This window comes from Vitis riparia, chromosome 6 (genome assembly GCF_004353265.1).
Source record: "Vitis riparia cultivar Riparia Gloire de Montpellier isolate 1030 chromosome 6, EGFV_Vit.rip_1.0, whole genome shotgun sequence".
NCBI lineage: Eukaryota > Viridiplantae > Streptophyta > Magnoliopsida > Vitales > Vitaceae > Vitis > Vitis riparia.
In genome coordinates this window covers 17,690,413-17,707,543 of record NC_048436.1, presented here as the reverse complement: position 1 = coordinate 17,707,543, position 17,131 = coordinate 17,690,413, and the positions used below count along the sequence as shown (strand labels likewise).

The 17,131-nt window shown below is 34.4% G+C and overlaps 1 protein-coding gene across 1 annotated transcript; it reads left to right on the top strand.

Moving 5' to 3' along the window:
• Nucleotides 1-10,633: 10,633 nt before the first annotated feature.
• Nucleotides 10,634-14,979, top strand: LOC117915871 (8-hydroxygeraniol oxidoreductase-like). Its single transcript, XM_034831609.1, has 7 exons — nucleotides 10,634-10,835; nucleotides 11,021-11,163; nucleotides 11,272-11,309; nucleotides 13,211-13,613; nucleotides 13,825-14,061; nucleotides 14,181-14,339; nucleotides 14,719-14,979. Exons 1-7 carry the CDS (start codon nucleotides 10,694-10,696, stop codon nucleotides 14,827-14,829), a joined length of 1,233 nt encoding a protein of 410 aa, XP_034687500.1. The 5' UTR covers nucleotides 10,634-10,693; the 3' UTR covers nucleotides 14,830-14,979.
• The last annotated feature ends 2,152 nt before the right edge of the window (nucleotides 14,980-17,131 follow it).

Genomic DNA, 17,131 nt, shown 5'->3' with positions numbered 1-17,131 from the left:
TAAGATTTTTTTTAGGAGAATGAAATTTGTGTTTGGAGAGGAAGAAAACCCTTGAACCAAGAAAATTACAAATCTCAAGTCTTGTTTTCTGTTTCAATTTTTTTATAGAGTTTTTTTTAACCAAATACGGAGATAAAGAAAAATGAAGTTTTAGAAGGTTTTAGAGACTTCATTGGTTTAACCAAATTTGTTACAAGTTATAGCAAATTATGGTTAAGAGAAATCTGAGGTGACACTTGATGTGGCAGCTACCATGTAAGTCTACAGAAGGAATTTTAATTTTTTTTTTTGTTACACTATCAAGCTAAAGATTTATTTTTTATTTTTTAATTCATAGTTTAGAAACAAATATATATATATATATAGCTACTCTACATGGATCGAGTCTATGGTTCTGAATGCCAACTATCTTGTCAAGCTTGACTCAAGAACAACCCTGCCAATGTTAGCTTCCTCTCATGTGGCTTTACCATTGGATATGGGGCAGCTTGGAAGGAGGCTAAGGTTGAAAAAGGCTCTAGTGTTGCAGTTCTAGGTCTTGGTGCTGTTGGATTAGGGGTATGTATTGTTAAAAAACATGACATGTATGTTGAACCAAAATTCTACAAGTTTAGGAAAATTGGTAGTTCAATATGTATTTCATGATGTCCTTTCCTTTTTACACTTCAAGGCTTAAAAGATTGAAGTCCTTAAAATCTAATACAACTTCATATGTCAAAAATGGGCAAAAACTATTTGTATTAACATAATTTAAAATGCAGGGGGGCTCAAAACCAAGGGACAACTAGAATACACAAACAAAAGTGAAAGAAAGCGTGAAGAGGGAAAGACTTTTGGAATGATTGATTTTATAAATTCAAGCGAATCCAATAAACCTATCTCAAAACTAGTTTATGAGCTGACAGAAGGAAAGGGTGTGGATTATAGTTTTGAATGCACTGGAATTCAGTCTTTGATTAATGAAGTACTTCAAGCCACCAAAGTGGTACATCTTTGGATTCATATAAATGTAAATCATGATATATTATTACATACTAAATTTAAGTTATCATATTTATACAAGTTTCTTCTTGGGTGACTTCATCGAAATCATGGAAAATGAATGTTGATATTAATTGAAGCGGGAAACAAAGAGAGCATGGACATTAATTTTTGGACCCTCTTACTTGGAACAACAATAAAAGGATGCCTTTTTGGAGGGATCAAAGTCTAGTCTGACATCCTTAATAGCTAACAAATGCATCAATAAGATTAATGCTTTGACTTTGATTTATTTACTACAAAATGTTACCAATCATAATAAAATTAGAATTCAAATTAATTTTAAGATGATTATGGAGAAAACTAAGTGGGTTTCTTTTTCGACATAGGAAATTCAACTCGATGACCTTTTAACTCATGAAATACGATTAGAAGAAATGAAAATAGCATATGAGCTTTTTAAACAACCAGGTTATGTCAAGATTCTCATCAAGATTTAATTGATCTCAACAACAATTATAATACATTCACATATTCATCTTTGGATTGATAGTTACATTCATTCTCCAATGGAAATTGGCAAGTGGCCTCAGTATTGAATCAGAGAAGCTTGCAAACTTCAAAATTAGAACCCTTTGCATGTCAAGATGTTATGTAATTCTTCATGTTGTTCATTTTATAATGCTATGTAGAAAAAATATCTATAAGCTTCAACAAATAATTGTTGAATAGCAAAAACCAATTTCATTTCAACTATATATATTGTTGTGAAGTGTTAGACATTCTCTCATATAGGAAGAATGTTTCTCATACAACCACTGTCATCTTTACATACGTATCTAGTGTTACCTTGGCGAGTTCATACATGACATATAACCACTCCAACTATATCTCGATCTAACTCTTTTTTTTTTTTTTTAGTTTAAAATAAATTTATAGATATTAAGATTATGCTTGGTTTTTGAAAAGTATCGAGCAAAGAAAAAAATGTAATATATATTTCTTCTATTTGATTGTGTTAAATAAAATATGAAATGAAATAAAATATAATTAAAATTAGTTAAAAATCTATAAATTTTCAAATTATTTAGTTTTTATATGTAGCAATTAAAAATAAGATTAAAAAAGAATATATAAACAATTTATTAAATTTAAATCTATCTTTTTCTCTTCAAAATTTAAAGTATACATTGGTGATAGATGTAAAAAAGATTTGTTATTTCATGATTATAAATTTGTGATTCTCGAGAGAATGATGAAAAAGTATTATAATTTATAATATGTGGCCCATATTAATAAGACTCCTCACACTTATGAGTAGCATATTTTGAGTTATCATTATAATCACTGTTTCATTAAAAAAAAAAATCTAAAAAATGACTATGGACTTGAAATAGATAAATAAATTGTGATCTTAACATGCTACAAAATTACCAAACTTATATCTATAAAATAGAAAATTGGGAAAAATGGGTTTTGACTTGTGGACCTCGTATTTCGGCTCATGCGCTTTCACTCGATGGTGAGCTCGATTTTTATTTGGAAAATGATTTTTATTTTTAAGAAAATGACTTAGAGTCACTACTTATTTTTGTTTTATTTTTAAAAAGTGTAAATGAAATAAGAAAGAAAACCCTAGTGTGACTCCTTATTTTGGAAAAGGTGGTTCGTGAAAAACAGGATCGAGCTTGGGGGTCAGGTTACTTATCGGGAAGGTACAGTAAAGACCGTAGCACTCCTCTAAGTCCCTAAAGTCAGGTCTCTACTAATAAAATGAAGCTGACGTAGCAATCAATAAGGAAATCAATGGATACTCAAATTGATCATGCACATATGAAATCAAAACATGCATAGAGAATAAATAAAATGGGGATGAGATCATACCTTAGCAGTAGTTAATAGCGCACTATCATGAAAACGGGGTTAGCTCAAGTATAAAATCATCACATGCATATCAAAGAGCAAGACAAATATCAAACAATACTCATCAAGCATAACAATTGACAATCAGAAGAGAAAGCTCATATATGTGGGGCCCCCACCAAAGCTCAATCTATCTTGCACGAATTCTTCTCACAAATTCCATTATTCTGGAATTATAAAAATTGCATTCATGCTTAAGTAAAATCAAGAGAAACAAAAGATTATTTGAGCACCAGAGTGAAATTAAAATTATTTGAGAAAAAACTAGATTTTTGAAATTTATTTGAAAGTTAGAGTCTTAGAGATTATTTGAAAATTGGATTTTTAGAAATTAAATGTAAGAATGAGATTTTAGAGATGAGATTTTAAATAAATGAATAAGTGAGTAAGTAAATGAATGGAATAATAAAAATAATAATGATTGGATAAATAATTACGAAGATAGGAATTTTGAAAGTTGGAAATTGAATTTAGATATTGGAAATTTGAGCAATCATGTAGAGATGAAATTTTAAATAAATGAATAAGTGAGTAAGTAAATGGATGGAATAATAAAGATTGGATAAATAATTACAAAGATGAGAAATTTGGAAATGGGAAGTTGAATTTGGAGATTGAAAATTTGAAGAGTTATTTAAAGATTGGATTTTAAATAAATGAATGAATGAATAAACAAATGAATGGAATAATAAAAATAATAATGATTGGATAAATAATTACGAATATAGGAATTTTGGAAATTTGAAATTTTGAAACATTGAATTTAAGAATTTGAATATTGGAAAATTACATTTAAAATTAAAACCTTATAAAATTATTTCGAGAATTGAATTTTGAAGGATTAAAACTTGAAAAATAATAATAAGTGAATGAATAGATAAATAAACAAATAAATAAACAATATTGGAGTTCGGGAAAATTGAATATCGAGAATTAGAGTTATGCGAACAGAATTTGGAATTAAATTTGAGAAGATTATTTCAGAAATGATACATATATATATATATATATATTTTTTTTAGAACAAATGAATAGACCAGTAAATCTGTGACTTTGAAAATTTAGGGGATTTTATGAGGGTCATTTGAGAACATGAAACAAAGAAAATGAGAATGAATAAAAATAAATAAACAAGGAAATAAGACTCTTAGCGTTGAGAGTTAGGAAATGAGGCAATGATGGCCACTGCATGCGCCTTGGAAGGTGGCCGGCTCGGACTGGCATGGGTCCTGCGGTTGGGACCCGACGTCTTAGCCCTCCACGACGAGAGGGTCGTCCTCAAAGTTACAGTTGCCGCCGACGATGACAATGAGAAAGCCGACCACAGAGATGGTGGGGTCGGCGTGCCACACAAACGGGGAGTTTAGCGTGGGAAATGGTGACGCAAGGAGAACGGGCGATCTGGGAGTGAACCACCAGCCCGGGCTTTAACCTATAGAAAAGAGAGAGAGAAAAGGAAACAGCATGCTTCCATGAGCTGGAGCCGGGGCAGGCGTGCGCCAGATCAAACAGAGGCGCGTGAGAGAGCGTGAGCTCTAGTACGTCTCCATAGATGGGAACTCCTACTGCTTCTTCTTTCCCCTCCTTCGTATTTTCGGGTATTCTCTGTCACTCCAGTTCCTTCTAGTCCTGCCCCATTTGGTTTAGGTACAATCGGAATCCTGAATTGAAACTCATAACGGCTATTCCCAAGGCTACAACAAGGATGCCAAATCCTCAACCCCAACATATCTCAACTGTTTTCAATATCCATGAACTGGGGATAACTTTCAGGTGTGCCCATGACCCCTTTTCTTAGCACTCCTCACAACCTAATGACCGTATTATAGCATTTCATACCCACGTATTGAGAAAACGATAGAGCCGGATGCACTCCATGGACGGGTTCCAAAAACAAGGAAAAACAACAAAAAAACAGAGCACAATAGGTAGAGATAAAATGGACTTATAAAAACCACGTTCCATGTTCCGATCTACGAGCTTAGATATAGGTGAGTGAAATAAAAAAGGAAATCGAAACATGGGTAGGAAACGGGTTGTGAACAAGTTAGTGAGAGAAAATGGGTATGGGAGGTATTGAAAAGAAAATGATGGTGTGTGTGGGTGTGAACGGTAGGATGGGTATGTATGGGGACATGTTTGCATGGAGATTCAGGTTCATGAAGGGTGAATGGAAAAGGAAGGGGAGTGGGCTATGAAGGGTACGAGCATGGGATAGGCATAATGTGGGCATGCATGGCCGTACATAGCCATGCAAAGTGGGGAAAACATGGGTTTTATGATGGATAGTTGGAGGATGGTATGTGGTGTAGAGAGATGAAACGGGAAATGAGTAGTAAAGGGGACGAGTTCATGCATGCATGTGGTGTGTATGAAAGGTGTGGAAATCAAGTAGCAAAATGCATGGGTATGAAAGGGTAGTGGGCATGAGGAGGTTGAAGAATGGGCATGGAAAATGGGTGTGGGTAGCAGCTATGGGTGCATAATCGTTGCATGCATGAGTGGGAAACGGATACGTGAAGTTGGTGAGCTCACATGGGATAGATTGGGGGTTGATGAGCATGAGAGAAGCAAAAAAGTGAGGGAGGACCATGCGCACAAGAGTTGATGAGAGAAACGGGTTGGATAAGTATTATAAAATGGGTTTTATTGGTAATGGGTGCGAAGAGGTGGTGAGGTTGACGAGTGTGAAGGAGGAGTGGTGGAGCAAGGGTGGATGGCAAGGGTGAATATGAGTATGGGGTCGGTGGGATGGGCAGTGGGGGTTAGTGTAGCCATGTGTGGCCATACACAAAGGTGGGACAAAACTGAAAGGTCTCAATATACCCATCAAACATCAAACCCAAAACCAAAAACCAAAGAAAAAAAAAAAGTAACCAACCATTTACAGGAGAAAAACGAAAGTATCAATGAGGACTTAAACAGAGCAACACATATAAATAAACATGTTCAACCAAACAAACAACAAACAAAGCTCAGAAATGGACAAAGAGTGAAGGAAATGAAAGCATTCAAGCTCAAGGTGATACTACCTGATGATCCACACCCACATTTTCCTCTGCTCTTCATTTCCTCTGTAAAGACCCTCTTTTCCCCCTGTTCAAAACTCCCTCATGCCCACCTAAAATATCTCTGAAAAACCTCCAGCCTCCCCCTTGCAGCTTGACGAATTCTCTCTATATCTCTCAAAACCCCTATTTTTGTCTTCCCCGCGAGCCACACTACCCGCTTCACTGTGCATTGCTCAGGGGAGATGTCATCCTCAACCACCACCATGCCAGCCATGCCCTTTGCCACACGTCCATGCAGCCGGTTTTCTCCAGAAAGAGGTCTTCCCCACTTTATAAAAAAAACGGAAAAAAAAAAAAAAAAAAAAAACCAAACCTCCCCGGGTGGTGTCTCCAAACAAAAGAAAGACTATTGGTTTTTTAAGGTTCTACAGATTTGTTATTTCATGATTATAAATTTGTGATTGTCAAGAGAATAATGAAAAAGTATTATAATTTATAATATGCGGCCCATATTAATAAGACTCCTCACACTTATGTGTAGCATATTTTGAGTTATCATTGTAATCATTGTTTCATTAAAAAAAAAATCTAAAAAATGACTATGGACTTGAAATAGATAAATAAATTGTGATCTTAACATGCTACAAAATTACCAAACTTATATCTATAAAATAGAAAATTGGGAAAAATGGGTTTTGACTCACTAGTTTAAAAAAATATAGAAAAATGATCCGAACTTTTATAAATTAGTTTTATCTTCATCGATTTAAAAAAAATTAAAATATATGCACTTTTTCATAAATAAGATAATTATTTATTAAAATACCATTTTAATTAATAATATTAAATAAAATTATCAAAAAAATAATTTATCCTTTTGATTTGATAAAAATATCTTACAAATAAATATATTATGATGTTTTTATTATATAATATAAAATACAAATCATTCTGAAAAAATTCTCGAGGATCTTCAAGTGATAAATAAAATCTTTAAAATTCCATAATTAATAGTGATTTTATATTCATTTTTAGATGACATCAACAATAAAATAAAAAATTAAATTGTAAGTGCGGGAAAATAAAAGAAATTTGAGAAATATCAATGTTCCTGACAAATCATTAACAAAAAGTATCAGGTTTTCATCATAGATAGCATCCCGTCAGATAGGTCCTAGTAATTTAATTTTGGTTTCAATGTAGACTAGACTTATTCGATTGATCATGTCATTGTCATGTCTGGTTTTCGTCACAAACCGTACTTGGTCCTATTGGTCATGACAACTCAGTTTCGTTTTCGACGTAGACCACATCTATACGATCAATCACATTATTGTCTTGTTTGGTTTTCATCACGAACTGCACCCGATCAAACTAGTCTTGACAGTTTAGTTTCGATTTCAGTGTAGACTAGACCTATATGATCAGTCACATCATTGTCTTATCTGGTTTTCGTCACAGACTGAAGACAGTACAATCGGTCATGACTACTAAGTTTTCTTTTTAGCATAAAGTGAATCTCTATGATCAGTCATTTCGTTGTCTTATTTGATCTTCGTCATAGTCGACACTCGATCCAAGCGATCACAACAACTTAGTTTCTTTTTCTACATAGACTGCACCTATATGATTGGTCACGTCGTTGTCCTGTTTTGTTTACGTCATAGACTACACCCGGTCTAATAGTCCTGACAGTTGAGTTTCGATTTCGGGGTTGAGTGGACCTATATGATCGATCACGTCATTGTCCTGTCTAGTTTAAATCACTAACGAGACCCAGTTTAATTGATCATGATACCTCAGTTTCGTTTTTGATGTAGACCGCATTTGTACAGTTAGTCACGTCATTATCCTATCTAGTTTTCAACATAGTTGGCACCCAATATGATCAGTCATGATAGTTCAATGTTGTTTCTATGTAGATCTCACCTATACGAATGGTCACATTGTTATCTTGCCTAGTTTTTATCATATATAGTACCCGATCTGATCAATCATGATGACTCAATTTCGTATTTGGCGTAGACCACACCTGTATGATCGATCACATCCTTGTCCAGTCTGGTTTTCATCACAAACAACACCCGATCAGATAGGTCCCGATAGTTCAATTTCGATTTCAACATAGATAAGACCTATACAATCAATCACGTCGTTGTCTGATCTGGTTTTCGTCACATATCGTATCCAGTCCAATCGATCACGATAGCTCAATTTCATTTTTGATGTAAACCACATTTGTATGATAAATCACGTAGTTGTCCTATCTAGTTTTTGTCATAGTTGGCACACGATCCAATCAGTCATGACAGTTCAATATAGTTTTCGATGTACACCGCACTTGTATGAGCAGTCATGTCGTTATCCTGTCTAATTTTCATCATAGATGGCATTGGATTTGATCGGTCACGGAAACTAAGTTTCGTTTCTAGCATAGACCGCACTTGTATGATTGCTCATGTCATTGTCCTATATGGTTTTCATCACAGACCGCACCTAGTCACTTAGGTCCCTACAATTCAATTTCAATTTCAGCGTATACCAGACCTATATGATCGATCACATCGTTATTGTCTCTTGTTTACATCATAAATTGGACCCAGTCCGATTAGTCACGACAACCATTTTCATTTTCGAAGTAGACCACATCTGTTCGATCAATCACATAATTGTCTTATCTAGTTTTTGTCATAGTTGGCACCTGATTTGATCAGTTACAATAGTTAACTATCGTTACTAAACCTAGTTCGATCAATCATGGCAGCTCAGTTTCATTTTCGGCGTAGACCGCATCTATATGTTTGATCACGTAGTTGTCCTATCTGGTTTTCATCACAATTAGCACCCGATCCAATCGGTTATGAGAATTTAGTATCATTTTTAACGTAGCTCGCCATTGTACAATTGGTCACATCATTGTCTTGTCTGGTTTTTGTCATAGATGGAACCTAGTCCAATTGGTCATGATAACTCACTTTCATTTTCAACGTAGATCGTACCTATACAATCGCTCACACTGTTGTCCTGTCTAGTTTTCATCACAGACCCCACCCGATCAGATAGGTCCTGATAATTAAGTTTTGGCTTTGGCGTAGACCAGTCCTATACGATCGATCATATCATTTTTGTCTCTAATTTTCATCACAGATCGTACCTGATCCAATCAGTTACGGCTGCCCAGTTTCATTTTTGGCATAGGTCATATTTGTATGATTAGTCACATAGTTGTCCTATCTGGTTTTCTTCATAGTCAACACTCGATTCGATTAGTCATGACTATTTAGTATCGTTTTTGGCATAAATCATTCCTATATGATCAATCATATCATTATCCTATCTTATTTTCGTCATGGATGGCATCATGTCCGATCAATCATGACAACTCAGTTTCTTTTTCGGTGTAGACCACACCTATATGATCAATCACATCGATGTCCTACATGGTTTTTTCATCATAGACCACACCTAGTTAGATAGGTCCCAATAATTGAGTTTCAATTTTGGCATAGACCACACCTATACGATCAATCACATTGTTATCTTATTTGGTTTTCATCACAGACCGGACCTAGTTTGATCAATCACGACGACTCAGTGTTTTTTTTTTTTTACGTAGATTGCATCATTACGATCAATCATGCAATTATCCTATCTGGTTTTCATCATAGTTGGCACCCAATCCAAACAGTTATGACAATTCAGTATCATTTTCGTGTAGACCGCACCTATATGATCAGTCACATCATTATCTTGTCTAGTTTTTATCATATATGGCACTCAATCCAATCATTCATGACAACTCAGTTTCATTTTTTACATAAACCACACCCATACGATTGGTCACGTCGTTGTCTTATCTGGTTTTCATCATAGACCGCACTTGGTTCAATAGGTCCTAACTATTCAATTTCAGTTTCAGCATAGACAAGACCTATATGATCAGTAACGTCGTTGTTCCATCTTGTTTTTGTCACAAACTATACCTAGTCCAATCGATTACGACAACTTAGTTTCATCTTCGATGTAGACCATATTTGTACGATCAGTCACATAGTTGTCCTATTTGGTTTTCATCACAGTTGGCACTCAATTCGATTGGTTACGATAATTTAGTATTGTTTTTTATGTACACCGCACTTGTACAAGCAATCAAGTTGTTGTCCTGTCCGATTTTCATCATAGATGGCACTTGGTCTAATTGGTCATTATAGCTAAGTTTCATTTTCGGCATAGACCGCACCTGTACGATCAGTCACGTTGTTGTCCTGTTTAGTTTTCATCGCACACCACACCTAGTCAGTTAGGTCCCGATAGTTCAGTTTTGATTTTGGCGTAGACCATACCTATACAATCAATCATGTCGTTGTCGTGTCTTGTTTTTGTCACAGACCAAACTTAGTCCGATTGGTCATGAAAACTAGTTTCATTTTTGGCGTAGGTTGCATTTGTACGATAAATCACGTATTTTTCTTATCTAGTTTTTGTTATAGTTGCACCCGATCCGATCAATCACAAAAGTTCAATATCATTTTTGACGTAGACCGGAACTATACAATTAATCATGTAGCCTGTCTTGTCTTCATTAAAGACAACACCTGATCTCATTGGTCACGGCATTTCAATATCAATTTCGACTAGACCACGCCTATCCATTTGGTCACATCATTGTCCTGATTGGTTTTTATCAGGCACCGCTTTTTTAATTTAATTTTATTATTTATCCCATTCCAGCCTTGATCCTCCTCCTCATCCTTTCCCAGGTTCTTCTCAACTTCGACATGAAGATGCACATTCGGAGTATCTTATCCTCCTACTTGACCAGGAAGCCAATCAGTAAAAGCCCCATCTTTAGATCTCTTGGCCAAAACCATTTCTTTACCAACAGTACCTCCCGGTCCAATCAAGTCATCACTTGCAAGGGTAAGCTTCAGATTTCATTCTCTATTTTAGCATTTATCCACTTCGAAACAACTCGATTTTCTTCTGATCCACCCCATACTCCCTCAATTTTTTACAAATTTTGAGAAAAAAGCATGCGGATTTGCTTCGTATCACCTAAGGTTTCTGAGTTGATCCATAATTCGACAAATTATGATGTTCGACAGCGGCGGTGTGTTGGGGAGCAGGGGAGGCGGTGAAGGTGGAGGAGATACAGGTAGAGCCACCCAAATCGTCTGAAGTTCGGGTTAAGATGCTGTATGCTAGTATCTGCCACACGGACATCTTATATTGCTCAGGATTTCCACTGGTGAGTATCCCTTACACCAGTTTCCTCCTTGAACGTGTAGTTTTGTAGAGTAATCTGATCTCCGTTTTTATTGGGTAGCATCATTTGGGTGTTTGTGTTTGATTTCAGCCTCTGTTTCCAAGAGTTCCAGGCCATGAAGGTGTTGGGTAAATTTTTCTGTCTTTCACCACTCTTAGAGAAGATCTTTTGTGGGTTTTATCTTCTGTGTTTAAAAGTAGATGCGATCAAACAATAAATAAAAAAGAACCAAAAAAAAAAGAAAGAGGAAAACCCAAATCAACTTCAGATCTCAAACGGCAGAAAAAACAAGGCAAGTGATCGCTCAGTAGTTCTGAAAAATGACTGGTTGTTGGAATAGTGTTTTTATGCGCGAATGGCAACGGTCAATTAATGAGTGGCAGGCTGAACTTTTGGAAATTTCCTTTTCCTTGACGGACGGAAGTTCATGGCCGGACTTCTTCCTACGGCCAGCCACTTGCCTAAAATGTTGATTTTTCTGTAGTTCTTGCCCTTGAAGCATATAAAGGCTCTTTGAGTGAAGAGGCACTAGTACTCTTTTATTAGCCCTCTTCCCCCGGCATTCACATTCCAGTTTCTTCTTCATCTCACGTATGGACTTGGAAGGAAAAGATAGCCCTTCTTCCTTATTTGCTTATTTGTTTTACCGTGTGCTTAAGATTGGAATATTATTAGGCACATTTCCCACTTATATTAAGTAGGGCGAGTATCTCAAGACCCTTATTGTTGTGCACTTAGCAAAGAGCACTACTAACATGCGGATTTGAGAAAAGCATGTGGATTTTCTTTGTGCACTTAGGAAGGAGCATTGCTAACATGAGAGCCAATCTTCTTCAATAGGGTTGGTTTGTAAGTCGAATTTCATTATTTGAAAGCTCTATAAAAATTTATAAAAAATAACACTTCTTTGTAAATTGTAAAAGTTTCACTGCACCAATAGCTCCCGTTTGTAAGCTTTCATTTGAATTCACAAATTGACACAAACTCCTGACTAGGAGATCTCATGAAAAGAAAGGTCCCTTCCTTCCATTCTAATCGAAGAAGTCAAGGCTCTCTATAGAGTCAACTATAAGGCCTAGGAGAACCACTAGGGAGATAGAGAGGGTTGTTTGTCTCGACTAATCCATTAGGGGTTGAAGCTTTTGGCATAGCCCCCTGGGAGGAGTAGAGTCCAACAACATTGAGCTCCAAAATAGAGTTTCTATTCAAATCCCTACTGAACATAATGCCTTAAGGAGAATAACAGAAGTAGTTTACCAGATAGCATTCACAAAGAAATGGTGTAAGCGAAAAGGAAGTCACAATGGTTAGCGATTGCCCAATGAGTTTTTCTTCTCTAATTTTCCCCTTAGAAATGAGACAATAAACCCATCAACATGGAAGCTTATGCTAACTTTTAAATAAAATCTTATAATAAAAAATAGTTGTTTATCCAAGTTAATTTGTAAGATTATAAATATGATGACAACAATGTAAGTGAAAGATAATATTAATTTTTAAAATAATAAAATAATTAAGTGTATAATTATTTTTAATTTTTTCTTGAAAAGTAAGTAAAAGCTCAAAAAGGAAAAAATTTTAAATGAGATCACTTGCTATTATCATATATGATAGATGAAGATTAAATATGATTAAAAGTTATTAAAAATTAGATTAAATAAAAGTAATGTTGTCATCAAATCACCCCTATCACTCAAAAAGGTGATAAAAAAGTGGTAAAATAATCACATTTTCCTATAAAATTTGGAAAGCTTCTAAAAATATAGTGCTAGAATGTCTTATAATAAATAATTATTGATAGTTTTCTTTATTTTTTTGAATTTAGAAAATATGAGATAAAAGGATAAAAGAAGCAATAAAAAATGGAAGGCAGTGAAAAAAATGGTTGGAGACTAGTTACTGATGTTCTCTTATTGTCTCTTAAATAGAAATATTGAAAGTTGTGTAAATCTTAAAATAATTTTCATTACAAATCTTCTTTTTTTAATAATAACTAATTAATAGAAATTATGATTCCTTGTGAATGCAGCATGGTGGAGAGCGTGGGCGAAAATGTGATAGCCTTGAAGGAGGGAGATCTAGTTATTCCAACCTATTTAGGGGAGTGTGGAGAATGTGAAAATTGTAGGTCGGGAAAGACCAATTTATGCCTCGAACACCCCCTAACTCTTAATGGTTTGATGCTTGATGGCACTTCCAGGATGTCTATTAGGGGCCAAAGGCTCTACCACCTTTTTAGCTGCTCCACATGGGCTGAGTATATGCTTGTGAATGCCAACTACCTTGTCAAGATTGACTCAAGAATAGCTCTGTCAGAAGCTAGCTTCCTCTCATGTGGCTTTTCCACCGGATATGGGGCAGCTTGGAAAGCGGCTAAGGTTGAAAAAGGTTCTAGTGTTGCAGTTCTAGGCCTTGGTGCTGTTGGATTAGGGGTATGTATGGTTAAAGAGTATGATATGCATATTGAATTTAAATTCTACAAACTTTAATATTTAGAAAAATTAGTAGTTTTACATGCATTTCAAATATCCTTTCCTTTTTACACTTTTAAGGCTTAGAAGATTGGAGTCCTCAAAATTTAATACAACATCATATGTCAAAAATGAGCAAAGGCTATTTGTATTGACATGATTTCAAATGCAGGTGTTAGAAGGGGCTCGAAACCAAGGGGCGGCTAGAATAATTGGCATAGATAAAAATGAAAGAAAGCCTGAAATGGGAAAGGCTTTTGGAATGACCGATTTTATAAATCCAAGTAAATCTAATAAACCTATCTCGGAACTAGTTCATGAGTTGACTGGAGGAGAGGGTGTGGATTATAGTTTTGAATGCACTGGAATTCAATCTTTGATTAATGAAGCACTTCAAACCACCAAAGTGGTATGTCTTTAGATTTGTATAAATGTAAATCATGTTATATAATTACATATTAAATTGAAGTTATCTCATTTATATAAGCTTTTTTTTTATAAAAAAAAAAATGACTTCATTGAGATCAGGGAAAAGGAATGTTGATAGTAATTGGAGCGGGAAACAAAGTGAGTGTGGATATTAATTTCTTGACCCTCTTGCTTGGAAGAACAATAAAAGGATGCATCTTTGGAGGGATTAAAGTCCAGTCTGACATCCCCTTACTAGTTAACAAATGCATCAATAAGGTAAGCTCCTTTCTATGATGAATGTTTCACAACTCATTGAAAGTAATCTCTTATATACCAACTAAAATAATCTTATTTATTTGTGAAGTTCTATCGCACACATCCAATACTTATTCATCACATGATTCAAGTACTTGAGTTAATATTTTAAAGTGTATTTGATAGTAATTCTAAAAAACATTTTTAATTTTTTTAATATTTGAAAAGTAAAAATTTTCAAATATTAAAAGGGTTAAAAACGCTTTATGAAATTACTACTAAGTAGACTTTTGATCTTAGTTTATTTACTACTAAATGTCATTGATCATAATACAATTAGAATTCAAGTTAATTTTATTATGATTTGGGAGAAACTAAGTAAGTTTCTTATTTGATATAGGAAATTCAACTTGATGATCTTTTAACTCATGAAATTCAACTGGAAGAAATTAAAAAGGCATATGAGCTTTTGAAGCAGCCAGATTGCGTCAAGGTTCTCATCAAGATTTAAGTGATGTCAGCAACAATTATAATATGCTCTTATTTTCATCTTTGGATTGATGGTTATATCTATTCCCCAATGGCAAGTAGCCAGACATTGAATAAGACAAGCTTGCAAACTTCAAGAATAAAACCATTTGCAAGTCAAATTGGTCAATAATATTTCTTCCTGTTGTTCATTTTATAATGCCATGTAGAAAAAATATCTATAGGCTCCAAAAAAAATAATTGCTTATAGATTATAAGAAGCTAAGAAAATATAATCACAATTAAAAATACAGCTTTACAGACATATTTAGCTTTTGTCACCCTGGTGAATTCATACATGTTGTAACCACTACAACTAAATCTTAGGTGGTGTTTGTTTTTTTTACTTTTTGCTTAAAATCATTTAGTTTTAGAATTTAGGTTGTTTGTTTTTTTACTTTTTCATGACTTATTATAAACTTTTTACTAAATAGAAAAAGACAAAATATGTGACTTTTTCTAAATAGAAAAAATAACACAATGATTTTTTTTACTTTTTAATACTTAATAGAAATAAAATACTACAAAAACAAACAACCTAATATTTAATACTATTAAGTATTAAGGTTCTATTTAGAATTAAGTAAAAAAACAAACACCACCTTAGTCTAACTATTTTCTTTTAACTTAAAAATGAATTTATAGATATTAACTATTAGTATCTTCTCTTATAAATGAAGAAACTTATTTCCAAACAAAACCATTAAAAAAAATGATTGCGGGCAATGTTGTTTGCATGAAGATTTTTTTTTCTTTTTTAAGAATATAAAACTGGCATTGATTCAAACTTATGAGACATTTTTATAACAGTAAAACTGGATTTGGTTCCCTTAGTCAAGGAAATTAATGATGGGTGTGTGGTCATCAAGCCAAATTAGCTTGAAATTTTCTTTCAAGTAAAATGAGATTAATCAATTGAATTTTTTTATCTCTTGTTTGGCATGTTATTTTTACTCTTTTTCATCAAGTCATGTATTTTGAATCCAAAAATAGGGTCGGCATTTTAGATTTTATGTCAAACAAAGATTTTATAACATGCGGATGAAGGGACATTAAGAGACCGTGTGAGAATAATTCTATTAGAGAATTTATCACAATAGATTTTCTTTCTATTTTTAAATTCTTCTAATTAGTTGTAATTTTCTGTTTTTGTGTTTTGGGCTAATTCTAGGATTGTTTCCTATTTTTGTGTTTTGGGCAGATTATTTCATATTTTTGTGTATATATATTTATTCTTAGTTAATGAAAAAGTGAAGTAATTGTTTCTCAATAATCCTCTCTCTACTTCAACATGGTATCAGAGCTTAATCTTCTTGGGCGTATTTTCTTCCTTCTCCTCAATGGCTTCCGATGCATCATTCTCTTCCAGCAATGATCCTATCACCATCCAAAACTCTCAAGATCCTCAACATCCCCTCCTTACAATCAATCTCTCCAATATCACCAAATTGTCATCCACCAATTATCTCACATGCAGCCTTCAAATCCAATTTCTTCTTGAAGGTTATAATCTTCATCACTTCATTGATAGCGCTCATATTCCACCACTACCCACCATCACCATCACTAGTGTTGCATCCCCAAATCCGACATACACAACCTGGAAACGTCAAGATCGTCTCATTTTTTACGCTCTCATTAGTGCTATCTCCGTTTCACTACAACCGTTTATTGCTCGCACCACCACTTCCCTTTATGCATGGCAAACCTTAGTCAATACCTATACCAAACCATCTGGTGGTCATATTAAACAATTGAATGAACAATTACAATGATGTACCAAGGGCTCTCTAACTTATTGGACTTACGCCTTTGTCACTGTTGTATATCTCATCAACCGTATACCCACACCCACACTATATCTCTCATCTCCTTTTGACAAACTTTTTGAGTCTCCACCCAACTACACTAAACTTTGGGTGTTCGGTTGCTTATGTCATCCGTGGTTTCATCCTTATTCTCAACTTAAACTTGACTCTTGTTCCACTCCTTGTCTTTTTCTTGGTTACTCTTCAACAGAAAGTGTCTATATTGTCTATCTTAGTCATCATTCAATTTCCAATTTGTCGACGCTCTTACTAAACCGCTTCCACGAAGCCACTTCCAAGAATTATAGGTCAAGATTGGCGTCTCATTCGAAGCTCCATCTTGAGGGGGCATATTAGAGAATTTATTACAATAGATTTTCTTTCTATTTTTAAATTCTTCTAATTGGTTGTAATTTCCTGTTTTTGTGTTTTGGGGTAATTCTAGGATTGTTTCCTATTTTTGTGTTTTAGGTTTGT

Coding starts and splice junctions, on each gene's coding strand:
- LOC117915871 (XM_034831609.1), top strand. CDS start 10,694: ATGAAGATGCACATTCGGAGTATCTTATCCTCCTACTTGACCAGGAAG. Junction 10,836..11,020: donor TCAAGTCATCACTTGCAAGG/GTAAGCTTCAGA, acceptor GATGTTCGACAG/CGGCGGTGTGTTGGGGAGCA. Junction 13,614..13,824: donor TTGGTGCTGTTGGATTAGGG/GTATGTATGGTT, acceptor TTTCAAATGCAG/GTGTTAGAAGGGGCTCGAAA.